Source organism: Berghia stephanieae, chromosome 3 (assembly GCF_034508935.2).
Source record: "Berghia stephanieae isolate SIO BIC M18660-M18661 chromosome 3, UCSD_Bste_1.3, whole genome shotgun sequence".
NCBI lineage: Eukaryota > Metazoa > Mollusca > Gastropoda > Nudibranchia > Aeolidiidae > Berghia > Berghia stephanieae.
In genome coordinates, this window is record NC_088362.1 from 94,595,837 (window position 1) to 94,610,899 (window position 15,063).

The 15,063-nt window shown below is 35.8% G+C and overlaps 1 protein-coding gene across 6 annotated transcripts in view; it reads left to right on the forward strand.

The window, feature by feature from the left end:
• Positions 1-15,063, forward strand: part of LOC144968879 (phosphatidylinositol 4-kinase alpha-like) — a 110,597-nt gene that overhangs the window by 39,835 nt on the left and 55,699 nt on the right. For all 6 annotated transcript variants that reach the window (XM_078907695.1, XM_078907697.1, XM_078907694.1 and 3 more), the window contains 5 exons: positions 3,583-3,766; positions 4,976-5,079; positions 5,852-6,011; positions 9,398-9,448; positions 14,410-14,518. In XM_078907695.1, coding sequence (XP_078763821.1) covers positions 3,583-3,766; positions 4,976-5,079; positions 5,852-6,011; positions 9,398-9,448; positions 14,410-14,518 — 608 coding nt within the window. The remainder of the gene's footprint in view (positions 1-3,582; positions 3,767-4,975; positions 5,080-5,851; positions 6,012-9,397; positions 9,449-14,409; positions 14,519-15,063) is intronic.

Sequence of the window (15,063 nt, forward strand, 5' to 3'; positions counted from 1 at the left end):
TGGGGAATGTTTACACTAAGACCCATTAACCTAAAACATTTAAAGTGTATGAAATCATAGACTTCAACACATTTGTGTAAAGTATATGAAATCTTTTTACTTAAATGTGTATGGTGACCTCCCATGGTGGGCAGGAAGTCACGCTTTGTCTTCTATCCCTTGTGTCTGTTTTCTGAGCTGCTTTCTGTCTTTGTCTTGGAATGGGATAACTTGGTTTTGTCCTAGCCCTGGCCAGAGTCGTTGACTGGGAGGGAAACAGTTAAAAGTATAGTTATAATTTTGGGAGATGATTTTTTTTCTTTGTAAATCATCTCTCTGTTATGTACCATTGCATTTATGTTTTTGTTTGTTTGTTTCAAATATTATATTTGTTTGTAAACATTTGAATGTGTTTCTCTTAGTGGGGTCCTGTGCTTGTGTCTGGATGAGACTTTTAGGTGATCTCAGACTAAGTACACTGATAGTATGCTCTTGCAATCTACATCTGTTCCCTATTTGAACCCTTCCCCTTTGACTTACCTTTTCTCTGATGCCTTTATTTGTAAAACTACAACTTTTTTACCATCCCATTTCTTCCTTTTTAATGGCGCTGAAATGACCTAAATGTGTTGCAAGTTCTGTAAAACCCTTTAAAAAAAAAACAAACCAAATAACGAACATTGAATGACACCTTGTTCTCACCAGGTTTGCGGTGTCATGTCATAAATTGTTGAATTGAAATTTTACACATTTATTGGTCTTATGGCAAACCAAATAAAAATAACAGTAATCCCTACACTTTCTTTTATGAATTACCATTTTACACTTGACAAGATGATTTTGACCCCTCAAATTATTGAAAATATTTGCAATGGCACCCAATTTTCTTTTTCAAAAAGTTTTGATACAATAAAGTAAGAATATTTGATTTTATAGTTGAAGCTTAAAATTTTGAATTCCTACAAATATTTCATAGTAGTTGGCATTTAAGTCAAGTTGTTTGATTTCACTTTCCTGCTTAAAACAAATTGGATTTGAAATAACACCGTGAGTTTCTCCCATATTTTTCTCACAACGTCGTTAAAAACTGGGAGTAATATGTATGAATTCTGTTTCTGTGAGAAAATTGAAAGTTTTATAGAAGTGGTTGCTAACAGATATGTGCATGACTTGTCTAACATTGAGATTCATCACCTTTCCTTTATCATTTACTAATCTATTTTTCCATTTATTTATTTTGTATCTCAAGTCCATTTCATGACATGTCATTTAAATGGTCACAGATTTAATGTATTAGATATTGAATGTGTGACCTGACTCTGTAAAAAAAGGTATTAAAGCAGAGTTTTAAATACGTGCTCAAAACACTAGATCATTGTCATCTTTTACCATCATCATCATCATCATCATTCATACATTCATTTAAATCATCATATTTAATGATTATATGAATTTACCATCTGTAATATCAGTCATAATCGTTCAAACACTAATCATCATCTACCATCGTTAATCATCATCATCATCATCATCCATCATTAATCATCATCATCATCATCATCCATCGTTAATCATCATCATCATCATCATCATCCATCGTTAATCATCATCATCCATCGTTAATCATCATCATCCATCGTTAATCATCATCATCATCATCATCATCATCTATCATTAATCATCATCATCCATCGTTAATCATCATCATCTATCGTTAATCATCATCATCATCCATCATTAATCATCATCATCCATCGTTAATCATCATCATCATCATCATCATCATCATCATCATCATCATCATCATCATCATCATCATCCATCATTAATCATCATCATCCATCTTTAATCATCATCATTATATGAGGTTTACAATTTCTTTCAACTGTCAAATCAAAATGTTTTAAAGTAATCATGATTTTTGTTATCAACTGTTTAACCTCCTCAATTATAGTCCTCTATCACTATACTGTCCTCTTTCCACAGAGAATTATGAGACTATTCAAAATGTTTAAAATGTGTATACTCAATCGCTGAATGTAAAAGAAAATCGGCATGTACATAGTTTTATTAAACTACAAGCAGTCTGAGGCCTTTGAAAAGAGCACTATACTAATATGTTATTATTGTAATCATGAAAAAGTAAAAAAACAAAAGCTTTGAATCAATATTTTCTCTGAAAAATGTTGATAATGATGGGACAAAGGTAACTACAGCCAAATTCATCATGAGTCAGTATAGAATTCCCAACACAAAACGCCTTTTAAAATTAAATGTAATACAAAATAATTTTGACCAAACAATTGAAGCATAATTTTTAGTCAAGAAAAATGATTCACTTTTGTTTAGAACTATAGTGTTGTCTTTAAAGGGTTGATAGATTATTTCAATTGAAACGTCTGTATCGGTAATCTCATTGTAAGTAGTGACTGGAGATTTTGAGATAGTCGATGTTAGGATCGAGTGAGGATAAAATACTCGACTAATGTTGATAGAAGTCATAAAATTGTTGTCATCTTTTGGTCTTCAAATCTTTGGTTTCTTATTTGCTAGATTTTAGTCAATAGATTTATTATTTGATTTAACCAGTCATTCATGTTTTCCATCGCGTTTGTAATTAGATGCTAGGCCGACTGAAGATTTGATCCGTAAAATTTTCAAGAATAAACAGTAGATGAAAAGGAATGTTTTAGATTTCAGCCAACGATGACAACAACAGCAGCTAGCACAATAAATGTTTATAAAGACTAATCATTCCAGACTTTGACATATTGTATTTCTGTTTGGGCAGATCTGCAATTTGTACTGATTTAATCAGTATGTACCAATTTTTTTTTAATTCAAGGCGTATCAGGTCTAAATTTTTTTTTCCTGTAAATTTTGTTATTAGAACCAAAATTTTAAAGGAAAATTTGTCAAACTATTTTTGTTTTGCTTGAAATGAAACTGAGTTTTACTTAATTTTATTTTCAAAAGTATTATTTAGTGACAATAACAATTAATTTTATTTTTAAAAGTATTATTTAGTGACAATAACAATTAATTTTATTTTCTAAAATATTATTCAGTGACAATAACAATTAATTTTATTTTCTAAAGTATTATTTAGTGACAATAACAATTAATTTTAGTTTCTAAAGTATTATTTAGTGACAATAACAATTTTAGTTTTTAAAGTATTATTTAGTGACAATAACCAGAAAGGAAGTGAAAGGAGAAGTGCCAGAAGACAAAAGAGAATTAAAACTTTTTGCAGGGATGTAGAGTTTCATGACAGTTCATATGAATATAAGCATAATTATTTTTTCTCTAAATTCAGATTTATGGGAGTAAACATTCAGATTTTTGTAGCCTTTGGTAGTTCTGATTTATGTTTTTGAAGAAGAGGTGAAGCCTGAAACTTTTTTTTTTTTACTTATTAAGTTCAAGTTTTGAAGATGTTAAGTTAATTTTTAATTAATTTTTTTTTTCACTTGGGTTAATTCGGTAGTTTCTGATCAATCTTTGTTTGTTTGTTTTTAATTCCATATGGTTTTTATTTTAAATTATTGTCTTTTTGAATTTTTTTTTATTAATTTTTTTTTTCCTTTTTTTTTTCTCTAGGGAGTCAAACCTGATTTCCACCAACACCATCCTGACACTCGGTCACCTAGCCGTGGTGATGAAGGACCAGCCAGACATTGTCAAGTCTGTGCTACAGATTTTCCAACAGAGATTCTGCAGTCCCCCATCTCAGCTTGATGTGTTGATCGTAGACCAGATGGGCTGTATGGTCATGGCTGGTTGTGTAAGTCTTAACACTAGTGTTGGTGCTGACAGATGGTCAAATTATTCAAATACTGTTTGCATTTATATCTCTGTGTTTGGAAACGAAATAGATAGACAGGAACTCCATCAAGCAGGGAGTTAGTAGTAAATCAAAACCTTGTCTCTCTTGGTCATCAAAAAAATAAGTATGTTTGGATCTGAATTTATTTCTATTTTTCCTAACTTTTTGGGGGAAGTGAGTGAACATAGAGATTGTAGAGTAATATTTCAATTTGCAATTGCTGCTTTATTTTCTGGTTCAAACATCATGGAAGTTTTTGGTTTGATTGACTGACTTGGTATTTTTTAAAGCACTTGCAAAATTATAAGGTGTCTTCGTGTGCATTTGCTGAGGTAGTAATTAAGAATAACTTGCAAACTGTAAACAAATTTCACGACTCTACTCAATGTTGAAGTTGGGTTATGTCAGTGGGAGTGATGACATTCTAATTACCTATAAGCTGTTTAGTGACAAAACACATTTTGTTTTTGAGAGAACATTTTTTGTATCGATCAAAATAAGATTATCCTCCGACTTGTCCAAAATTCATAAACCTTTTAGACCTTGGAGACAAACTAAGGACCGGCTTTCAATATTTTAAGGAAAAGTTTTTCTCTAAACTCATTTTTTTTATTGGGACATATAGAAGAATTTGGACTCTGTCTATGTGGATCTGTCTCCAAATATATTGGCAAAAACCAATTGACAGATGTAAGAAGCTAAATGCTGGTATCATTTAAGCACAAATTACACCAATAATTACTTTCTTTTCAAACTTACAGTTAAAATTTTGCGCCAACAGATATCGGCATATGTTAATTGATTCCTTGCTATGAAACGTATTGTGAGCTACACAATTTTTATACTTGTAAATTCAATTTTTAAAGTAAATAGCCATCTGCTTGAAAGCTTGTACTAAAAAGTGTTGAACAAAAAAATAGATACAAAGTATACAACGAAGGAAGGTGTCCTCAGCCAATAACTGAACAACATGAACAATGAGACAAAATCGCAATTCAATCATTTTTAGATCAAAGCTGCTCTCGTAATCTTAGACCAGACATAATGGATTCGCACCGTATTGATTTTATTGTCAGATGAAAGGCCCTTGACCTAACCTTTTCCTCATTACTTATTTTGTATTTTTTTAGATTTGAAATTGACATTTTAATGTTTTTGTTTTAACAGTCCAGCATCTACCATGGTGTGATGACCATGTTTACACAGATCAGCGTGGAGAGCAGCTCACCTTACAATGTTACTGAAGTGGACGACAAGCTACGGGGTTTTCGGTGAGATTTGTAGTGATTTTAATTCTCCAAGGCTAAAAAAGTATACTCTGGCTTCATTGTTCTTATGGCTCTGAAGGAGTTTTTACTCCTTGCTTACTTTTGAAGAGGGGTCCCAACTCTCAGTGGTTGAGCACTTAATCCACAAGCAAATTGACAAGTATCTGTCTTTGGTACAGTCTCGATCCTTTCTGACCCCTCGTTTAACTCAGCAATGATTGGGTAGAGAGGTCTGCAGGATGAGCTAAAAGTATATTGGAATAGACTATAATCCTATCCAAAGAGTGGCATGCAATTGTTATGAATCAGGATGAATTCCTGCTCCACGGGCCTCATCGCTCTGAAGGATTACTTTACTTTCAAATGGCTTTTCAAATTAAATTTCCCCTATCTACCTCTTACTTGTAAATGTCCAAAGTTCTCTTCTCCATCTCCCCAGTCTTGTGTCTCAAGCTGTCATCAACGCCTACGCCAACATTGCAGCCAATTTAAATTTCCCCTATCTACCTCTTACTTGTAAATGTCCAAAGTTCCCTTCTCCATCTCCCCAGTCTTGTGTCTCAAGCTGTCATCAACGCCTACGCCAACATTGCAGCCAATTTAAATTTCCTGTATCTACCTCTTACTTGTAAATGTCCAAAGTTCTCTTCTCCATCTCCCCAGTCTTGTGTCTCAAGCTGTCATCAACGCCTACGCCAACATTGCAGCCAATTTAAATTTCCCGTATCTACCTCTTACTTGTAAATGTCCAAAGTTCTCTTCTCCATCTCCCCAGTCTTGTGTCTCAAGCTGTCATCAATGCCTACGCCAACATTGCAGCCAATATCAGTGGAGAAAATGAACAGGTGGATTTGCTTTCCAGACTTCTGGAGTTGTTTGTACAACTGGGACTCGATGCCAAGAGAATGAATGAGAAAGTGTCAGGATTGATGAAGGTGAATTGTTTATCCTTTTTGATATTTCTTTTGTGTCGCTTACCCTTTAGGCCTACCATAGCATAATTGCCAGATATTCCAAAGGAAGTCTGGAATAACCCAGGCATCAGCCAGGCCTGTAAATCTTCAGGCAATTGCCTGAAATCAGACAATTCATTATTCTTTTCCTTTACTTCCTAAACTAAGATATAAAATTACGGGAAATGTAAAACTGTGGTCAACAATACTGAAGCATATATCACTATAGTTACGTCATGTACCGAAGCCCTTTCTCTCTCTCTCTCTCTCTCTCTCTCTCTCTCTCTCTCTCTCTCTCTCTCTCTCTCTCTCTCTCTCTCTCTCTCTCTCCTCTCTCTCTCTCTCTCTCTCTCTCTCTCTCTCTCTCTCTCTCTCTCTCTCTCTCTTCTCTCTCTCTCTCTCTCTCTCTCTCTCTTCTCTCTCTCTCTCTCTCTCTCTCTCTCTCTCTCTCTCTCTCTCTCTCTCTCTCTCTCTCTCTCTCTCTCTCTCCTCTCTCTCTCCCCTCTCTCTCTCTCTCTCTCTCTCTCTCTCTCTCTCTCTCTCTCTCTCTCTCTCTCTCTCTCTCTCTCTCTCCTCTCTCTCTCTCTCTCTCTCTCTCCTCTCTCTCTCTCTCTCTCTCTCCTCTCTCTCTCTCTCTCTCTCTCTTCTCTCTCTCTCTCTCTCTCTCTCTCTCTCTCTCTCTCTCTCTCTCTCTCTCTCTCTCTCTCTCTCTCTCTCTCTCTCTCTCTCTCTCTTTCTTAGATAATAGATACATGGTAACACCCAGGACTTGCTAATTGAGATCCTGTTATTGTAAAAGTCATTGAACAAAAATGAATTTAATGGCTGTAAAAAAAACAAAAAAAAACCAGAATTAACAAGGAAAACATCTGGCTCAAAAACCTCTGTCAGATATTAACAAAAACAGGACGGTTATATTTACTTTTCCCTATTGTTAACAAAAACAGGACGGTTATATTTACTTTTCCCTGTTGTTAACAAAAACAGGACGGTTATATTTACTTTTCCCTATTGTTAACAGAAACAGGACAGTTATATTTACTTTTCCCTATTGTCAACAAAAACAGGACGGTTATATTTACTTTTCCCTATTGTTAACAAAAACAGGACGGTTATATTTACTTTTCCCTATTGTCAACAAAAACAGGACGGTTATATTTACTTTACCCTATTGTTAACAAAAACAGGACGGTTATATTTACTTTCCTTATTGTTAACAAAAACAGGACGGTTATATTTACTTTTCCCTGTTGTTAACAAAAACAGGACGGTTATATTTACTTTTCCTTATTGTTAACAAAAACAGGACGGTTATATTTACTTTTCCCTATTGTTAACAAAAAACAGGACGGTTATATTTACTTTTCCCTATAGTTTTCTTCTCTCCCTGGATTTTAAGTGAGGTAAAGAAATTTTTTAATATTGTTGTTGTTGGCTGAAGAAGGGTTTTGAGCCAAAACGTTCAGTGTAACATACAGTGGATTTACTTTAAACCGAAATTTGGGGGACCTTCTAAACCATTTCGGTTTAAAGCAAGTTCCCGTTTTGCAATGTTTTTCAAGGGTAGTAACTATTTAAGGAATTTGCTCATTTAATCGTATCATGGGTTTCCCGTAGTTGTTGAATAAATGCCGTCTTCGTAACCATTAAAAATTTATCTATTTATTTAATTATTTTTTTTTTGTGTGTTTTAAAAATATTTTTGGGGGTTTTCGTTTTCAATTCAAAATTGTTGAAAGAGTTGAGTTCGGGATGCCGTGTATTTTACATATCTCCGTCTTGATCAACTTTTTTTTCATCGACTTCACATAGTATTTTGATTTTAAACTCCAACGTGTAAGCACATTGCTTTCTTTTAGACATCTTTTAGTAAAATGCAAAGCTAAAATAAGATCGAAAGTTTTTGTGCGATAATTGATAATGAATGATGCGCAGCTACTCAGAGGTGAAGTGAAATGGAAATGAAAAGGTGTATCACTGCTAAGCTGTCTACTATACATCTCTCTTTTGTTGAAAAGCCATTAGGTTCAAAGGCATAATTACATAGAACCTCCCCCCCCCCCCTCCCTCACACACACACATTTAAACAAAGTGGAAATGAAATGGCATGTCAATGGTAAGTTGTCTACCACCTCCCTCCTTATTGTCGTGTTGAAAATCCAGTCAGTTCCAAAGCATCAACACACGAGCGAGAACATCTCGCTTGTGTGATTCTACATCCCAACTCCCCCTCTTTCCTCATTTTTCGCCTGCCAGTCACCCGCTGTCTTCCTTTTCCAGTCTGTGCGATTATGGTGTTGGCCAAGCCCAAGTGCAGTGATTGAAGTGTTTGCCTACCCCCCACCCCACCCATCACCCTCATCTTATACTTACACTCTTTGTTTAATATCGCCGGGCATTATTACGTGTGGCCTCCTTCCCGAATTTTTAAAGAAAAATAGAGAGAGAAAAAGGGAAGGTGCTCTCAAATTGTTTCGGTTCAAAGAAAGTCCTGCTTAGAAGTATTTCGGTTCATCGTAAGAATTAGTACAAAGATAATGAAGAAACTAGTACATTTTATTAAATTCTTTGCGGTTTAAGGTATTTTTCAGTTTAGCTTCTTTCAGTTTAAAGTAATTTTACTGTATTTTGTTCTTTTTGGAAGCTGTTTTATCCTTTTTTGTTCAATACTTTTTACAGTGCTCAGCTTATAACAGCCAGTATTCGTAGGGAATTGGTATTATAGATCATGAAAAAGATCAGTTTGTCATGTATTGTTTTAATTACGGTGAAGAAAATATGATGTTCCATCTACAGGGTAGCAAATTATTTTACCATTTAATTCCACATAAACCAGGATAAAATGTTGCTTTATTTTGTCCTTGTAGCTTTGAAAGATTCCTTTACTTATGGAGCAATTGAATTTTAACATAACAACTGTAACCGTTACAGCATTTTACAGTTTGAGTTGTAGATATGGTCTTTATTTGTAATTGGAAATATGTGCAGCTTTTATTGTCATGTCGTGTGTCACTCATCGTCTGACCTGTATGTGCCTGGCCCGAGTTTTGCTGTGGGTGGCGCAAATTTGGGTCCTAAGAAAAGGCTTTTTACTGACATTCTCGCACCATTCTCAGATGTAAAATGAGTGCCGGGCAGGTAAGAAAGTTGTTCTTGGTGAGAAAAAAGTGAAGGTTGTGGCTTACTGGGGTCGTGTCTCATTTTTTTATGTGTTAAGTTTTGCTGTTGGTTTAGGACCCATTGTTTAGGGCTTGGAGAACATTTAGTGGATGTTGCTCTGTATAACAGCTCTTGTTTTTTGGATTCATTTTTATTTGTTTTTGTTTGTTTGTCAAAATGTATTCTATTAAATATACTAAATGTTTCAGGCTTCTTCCAGTGCTGGCAATTTGGGACTTCTCATTCCCGTGATTTCTGTGGTGAGTTGGGTTTCGATTATTTTTTCTCCCTCTCTCTCTCTCTCTCTCTCTCTCTCTCTCTCTCTCTCTCTCTCTCTCTCTCTCTCTCTCTCTCCCCCTCTCTCTCTCTCTCTCTCTCTCTCTCTCTCTCTCTCTCTCTCTCTCTCTCTCTCTCTCTCTCTCTCTCTCCCCTTTTTGTCTTTTTTTTTGGGTTTTATTAAAAAAATATTGACAAATGACACAAGACCAAATCATGGAAATCATAACATTTGTATTGGCCATATTAACGCACAGTCATCGAGAAACAAGACATTCGATATAATCGATGTCATAGATCAACACGATATCGATATTCTATATACGAGGGCTCTTTCATAATTAACCGAAAAATGCCTGTAAAATCCGCGATTTTTATGCTATCAACAAAATTCTTGCACGCGTTCATACCTTGACTCGTCCTTCATTTCTCTACGTAACAGCCAAGTCTGTCGACACACTTCTGCCAACGCCGCACCATGGAATAGATACCCTCTCGGAAGAAATTTCCGTCAAGGTTTTGTAGCCATTTCCACACATGGTCAACAAGCTCTTCATCGACATCAAAGCGCTTTCCTGCCAGCTCACGTTTCAGTGGCCCAAAGAGGTTATAATCAGATGGTGCGAGGTCTGGACTGTGGTGGGTGTGGCAAAATCTCCCTCCATATTTCTCTAGCCAACCTTGCGTCACTCGTGCTGTGTGGGGTGTAGTGTTGTCGTGTTGCAAAATGACCCCGTTGGTCAACTGCCCTGGGCGCTTTCTGCGAATGGCCTCCCTAAGCTTGTCAAGAGTTTGGCAGTACCTTGCAGCATTGATTGTTTCTCCAGGTTGTAAGGTTTCGAACAGAATAACACCACGACTGTCCCAGAAAACAGTTCCCATTATTTTATTTGCTGACCGCATGACTTTGAATTTCTTCGCGACAGGTGAGGATGGATGTTTCCATGTCATCGAATCTTGCTTTGTTTCTGGGGTGCAATGGTGCAACCAAGTCTCATCACCGGTGACTATGCTGTCAAGAAAAGTCACATCGTACCCTAGAAAGTCTCCGCCGGCGTTGGCAGTATGCCCGTGAACCCTGCGTGAGCTCTTGCTTCTTCTCAAAAGTTCCCTGCAGATGTCCAATCTTTGTTCTTTATGATTGTCTGTCAATTGCTTAGGAACCCATCTTGCGCTGACTTTTCTGTAGCCAAGTTCATCAAATACAATTCTATGGGCAGAAGTTTCCGAAATTTCAAGACTGCTTGCGATTTCATGAAGTTTCAACCTCCTGTCTTGACGAATAAGCTCATCAACTCGCTTCACATTGTCTTCTGACGTCGCAGTTATCGAACTCCCTCTCCCTTCCCTGTCTGTCAAGTCGGAATGGCCGGCTTCAAACAAATTACACCAGTGATAGACTTGTGTACGGCTTATAACATGCTCACCATATATACTCTGAAGTTCTTTATGAATTTCGGTAGGATTCAGACTTTTGGCGTTCAAAAAACGTATGACAGCTCTGATTTCCTCCTTTGACCAAGTTTCAAGGTGGGCCGCCATCTTTAAAATCGTCTAGAAATTCATTGTGCAAAATGATGCACTTCATAATTTCTGGGAATATCCGTAAGGAAATAAGGAATATCATGTCGTTTACAGAATTAATAAATCTCCACTGGTTGCTGAGCAATGGGCATTTTTCGGTTATTTCTGAAAGAGCCCTCGTATAACTGAATCATGGTTGCGTCAGTTCGGTGATGAACCTATAATGAAAGAAATGACACCTCCCGGCTACAATATGGAATCGTTCCCAAGAAATGGACGATCAGGAGGGGGTATCGCCATCATATACAAACACGCTCTTTCGTCTAAAATACAAAACAGGCCAATTTCGTTCAAAAGTTTCGAGTGTGTCCAAACCACATTGACCTACCCTCAAATTTCATTTTTAATCACTTGTATCTACAGACCACCCCCAAGCAAAAAGAACAAACTGAGACAATGAATTTGCTGACGAATTTTCAGATTTTGTATCAAAAGACACATCAAATAAGCGAAAAAATTTTATCGCCGATTTTAATATTCAGTTTGATGTTGATCAGAATAGTCTCGTAAAAATTATAAAAAATATGCTGAATGAACATGGCCTGACTCAGTTAGTGACCTCTCCAACTCAAAGATTGGGGCACATCTTGGACTGGTTCATCATTGATACACCCTCGCTTGTTGAATCAATTAAAAATATCAAAAAAGAAATTTCAGACCACAATCTGATTCTGGCAACTCTCAAATGCATCAAAGAGAAAGCAAAGAAAGTCAAGATAGTGTCTAGGGATACTAAAAGAATAGACATTAGTTCCTTCAAAAACAATCTGTCAGAGGAACTAGGAAGAATGGATATACCATCAGCACAGAAAACGGACGAGGTACTGCGCAATGTCATCGACAGGCATGCGCCAAAGACAACTAGAATAATAAATTCCAGGAAACCGTCTCCGTGGTTTAACCAGAGTGAAAAAACTGCCAAAAGGGAAAAAAGGAATGCAGAGGCATCGTGGAGAAAATCGGGCCTTGAGATTGACCGGCTGATATATATAGCAAAAAAGCATAAGTATAAAACCACCTGCAAAAAAGCAAAAAGAAACTATTATAACACGAAACTGTCATCAGTGAGGGACACTAAGGAATTTTTCTCTGTTTCAAAAGAACTTTTAGGGGAAGAAAAGGGCATGTGTCTACCCACTAATATCCCGGTAGAAAAGCAGCTGGATGCATTTTCAGATTTCTTTTCGGGAAAAATATCGAAAATTCGGAACAATTTGGACCTCGTGCAAAATGAAGATATAAATTTCCACTCTTTTTCGGGTTCACAGGGATTCTCTTGTTTTAAAGAAACAACTGAAGAAGAGATTTCTAAAATAATTATTTCATCTTCCTTGAAGTCATGTGATTTAGATCCTTTACCAACTAATATTTTGAAATTATGTCTTCCTGAATTGATACCTTGCATAACTTATATTATAAATCAGTCACTTATCTCAGGACAAGTCCCAGATATCTATAAACATGCAATTGTAAAGCCTCTCATAAAAAAGCAAAATCTCGATGTAAATGACCTTAGTAACTACCGTCCCATCTCAAATCTGCCATTTCTTTCTAAAATCCTTGAAAAAGTTGTACTCAGACGTCTTTCACAACATCTCCATGAAAACAATCTATGGGAAAAATTTCAGTCAGCTTATCGTTCTTACCACAGCACAGAAACTGCTCTGTGCTGTGTTGCGAGTGATTTGCTTGATGTTTTAGATAAAGGTTCTGTTTCTCTTCTGACATTGTTAGACCTTTCGGCGGCGTTTGATACTATTGATCACGGTATTCTCATTAAACGACTTAATATAACTTTTGGCTTGTCTGGGACTGTCTTGCAGTGGTTTGAATCTTATTTAGATGGCAGAAAGCAACAGGTTATGATTTTAGATAAACTTTCTCGTCAACATACATTGTCTTTTGGTGTTCCTCAAGGCTCTGTTTTGGGTCCAATTCTTTTTGTTTTGTATACTTCTCCATTATCTAATGTCATCACTGGTCATGGGCTGCGCTATCATCTCTATGCAGATGATACGCAACTTTATGCTACTGATAAAACTAAAAATCTCGAAAATATTGTGAAACGTGTGGAAGAATGTGTGACGGATGTGAAAGAGTGGATGGATGCAAACAAGTTGAAAATGAATGAGTCAAAAACAGAAGTGATGATTGTGGGAAATAGAGGGCAGTTGAAGGTGAATGATGGTCTTGAGGTGTTGATTGGGGGTGAAAAGATCAAAGTTTCAAAGACTGTGAAAAATTTGGGTGTCTATTTTGATTCAGAAATGAGAATGTCAGCTCACATTTCTGCTCTCTTTAAATCTTTATACTTTCAATTGAAGAAAATCAGTTCGATCCGTCAGTATATTGCAATTGGAACATGTAAAACACTGGTTGTTTCCCTCATTTTTTCAAAACTAGATTATTGTAACTCGCTGCTTGTCAACTTGCCTCAGGCTTCTATTAAACAATTACAACTGCTGCAAAACAGTGCAGCAAGATTAGTTTTTGGCAAAAAAAAATTTGATCATGCAACCCCTTTGTTGGCATCTCTCCATTGGTTGCCCATTGAAAAGCGCACATATTACAAAGCAGCGTGTCTTGTTTATAAGTGTTTGGCTGGTATAGGACTGGCATATCTCACAGATCACGTGATCATGTGTAAATTTGAAAATTACACTTTAAAGATCATGTAATGACCAAACGAAAATTTCGGAAAAAAGATCAAGAACAAAATTTGGTGATAGATCGTTTGCTTGTTTCGGCCCCAAGATTTGGAATGAACTGCCACGTGGTCTGAGGGAGTGCAAGTCTTTACCTACTTTTAAAAAGAATCTCAAGACACATTTTTACTGTATTTGTTTTTCTTGACTCTATATGAATCCTTGATTTGGCTATGAATTATTATTGTTGTTATTATTTTTTTTTTCACTTAAAATTGATATTTATATTGTAAAGTGCCCTGAGCTTGTGTTTTACACGAGAATGAGCGCTATATAAATGTGTATTATTATTATTATTATTATTATTATTATTATTATTATTATTATTATTATTATTATTATTATTATTATTATTATTATTATTATTATTATTTTATTTTGTTTATTTTTAAATTTATTTATTTATTTTAAGCTTTTCCAAGTCATGAAATGAAAACAGCAACAAAAATGGACATTTTAAAAACCACTAAACCTTTCCCACATAATCTTAAAATTTTCCTTAAATTCTTATTAAATTGTCTTGGAAGTAAGGGGATATCAGGAAGCATCCACCTCATTTGTCTTTGGCAATTGGATTGAATCTCAAGTTCAACTTTACTAATTATAAAAAAACTTTAATATTGATATTGTATTTATACGTCTCTCTCTCATTCCAGCTCCTTCGACGTCTGCCGGCCATCAAAGAACCAAATAGGCGACTCCATAAGCTTTTCAGGGACTTTTGGCAGTATTCAGTTGTCATGGGATTCACAAACGAGTCAAAAGGTCAGAGATGGTGTCAAACTAGGATCTTTCAATCTTTTATATAGAAAACACTTCAAGTTGCCCAAGATTAAATAAAGGGAAATGTTGTAAAACCCTTGTGGTTTAACCAATACTGGACCTGATTATTCAGGCTGGGGTCCAAAAAAGATATACACATGAACCAGTCAGGATGATGACCTCACCATCGTCTCTGCCTTGTTAGTATAGTGTAATTGTACTTGGGTCAACTAGAGATATCTGTATCTTTGTCAACAGTAAAAAAATTTTTAAAATAAAATTGAGCTGTATATAGCGCAATATCCACTAAATGTGCTCAAAGCGCTTTACAAGGGGTCCCTGGTCAACAGCAACATTTAACATGTAGGACGGGACATGCCGCCTGTTAAGCGATAATACAATTTTTTTGACAAAGACAACGCTGTTAACAGTAATGACGGCTTGCCTGCTAATCAAAGATAAAACCACATACTGATGAATTATTTTTTGTTCAAATGCCATGACCTAAAACCAATAAAGTTTTTGAATATAGTGAACCTCCCCAGAGG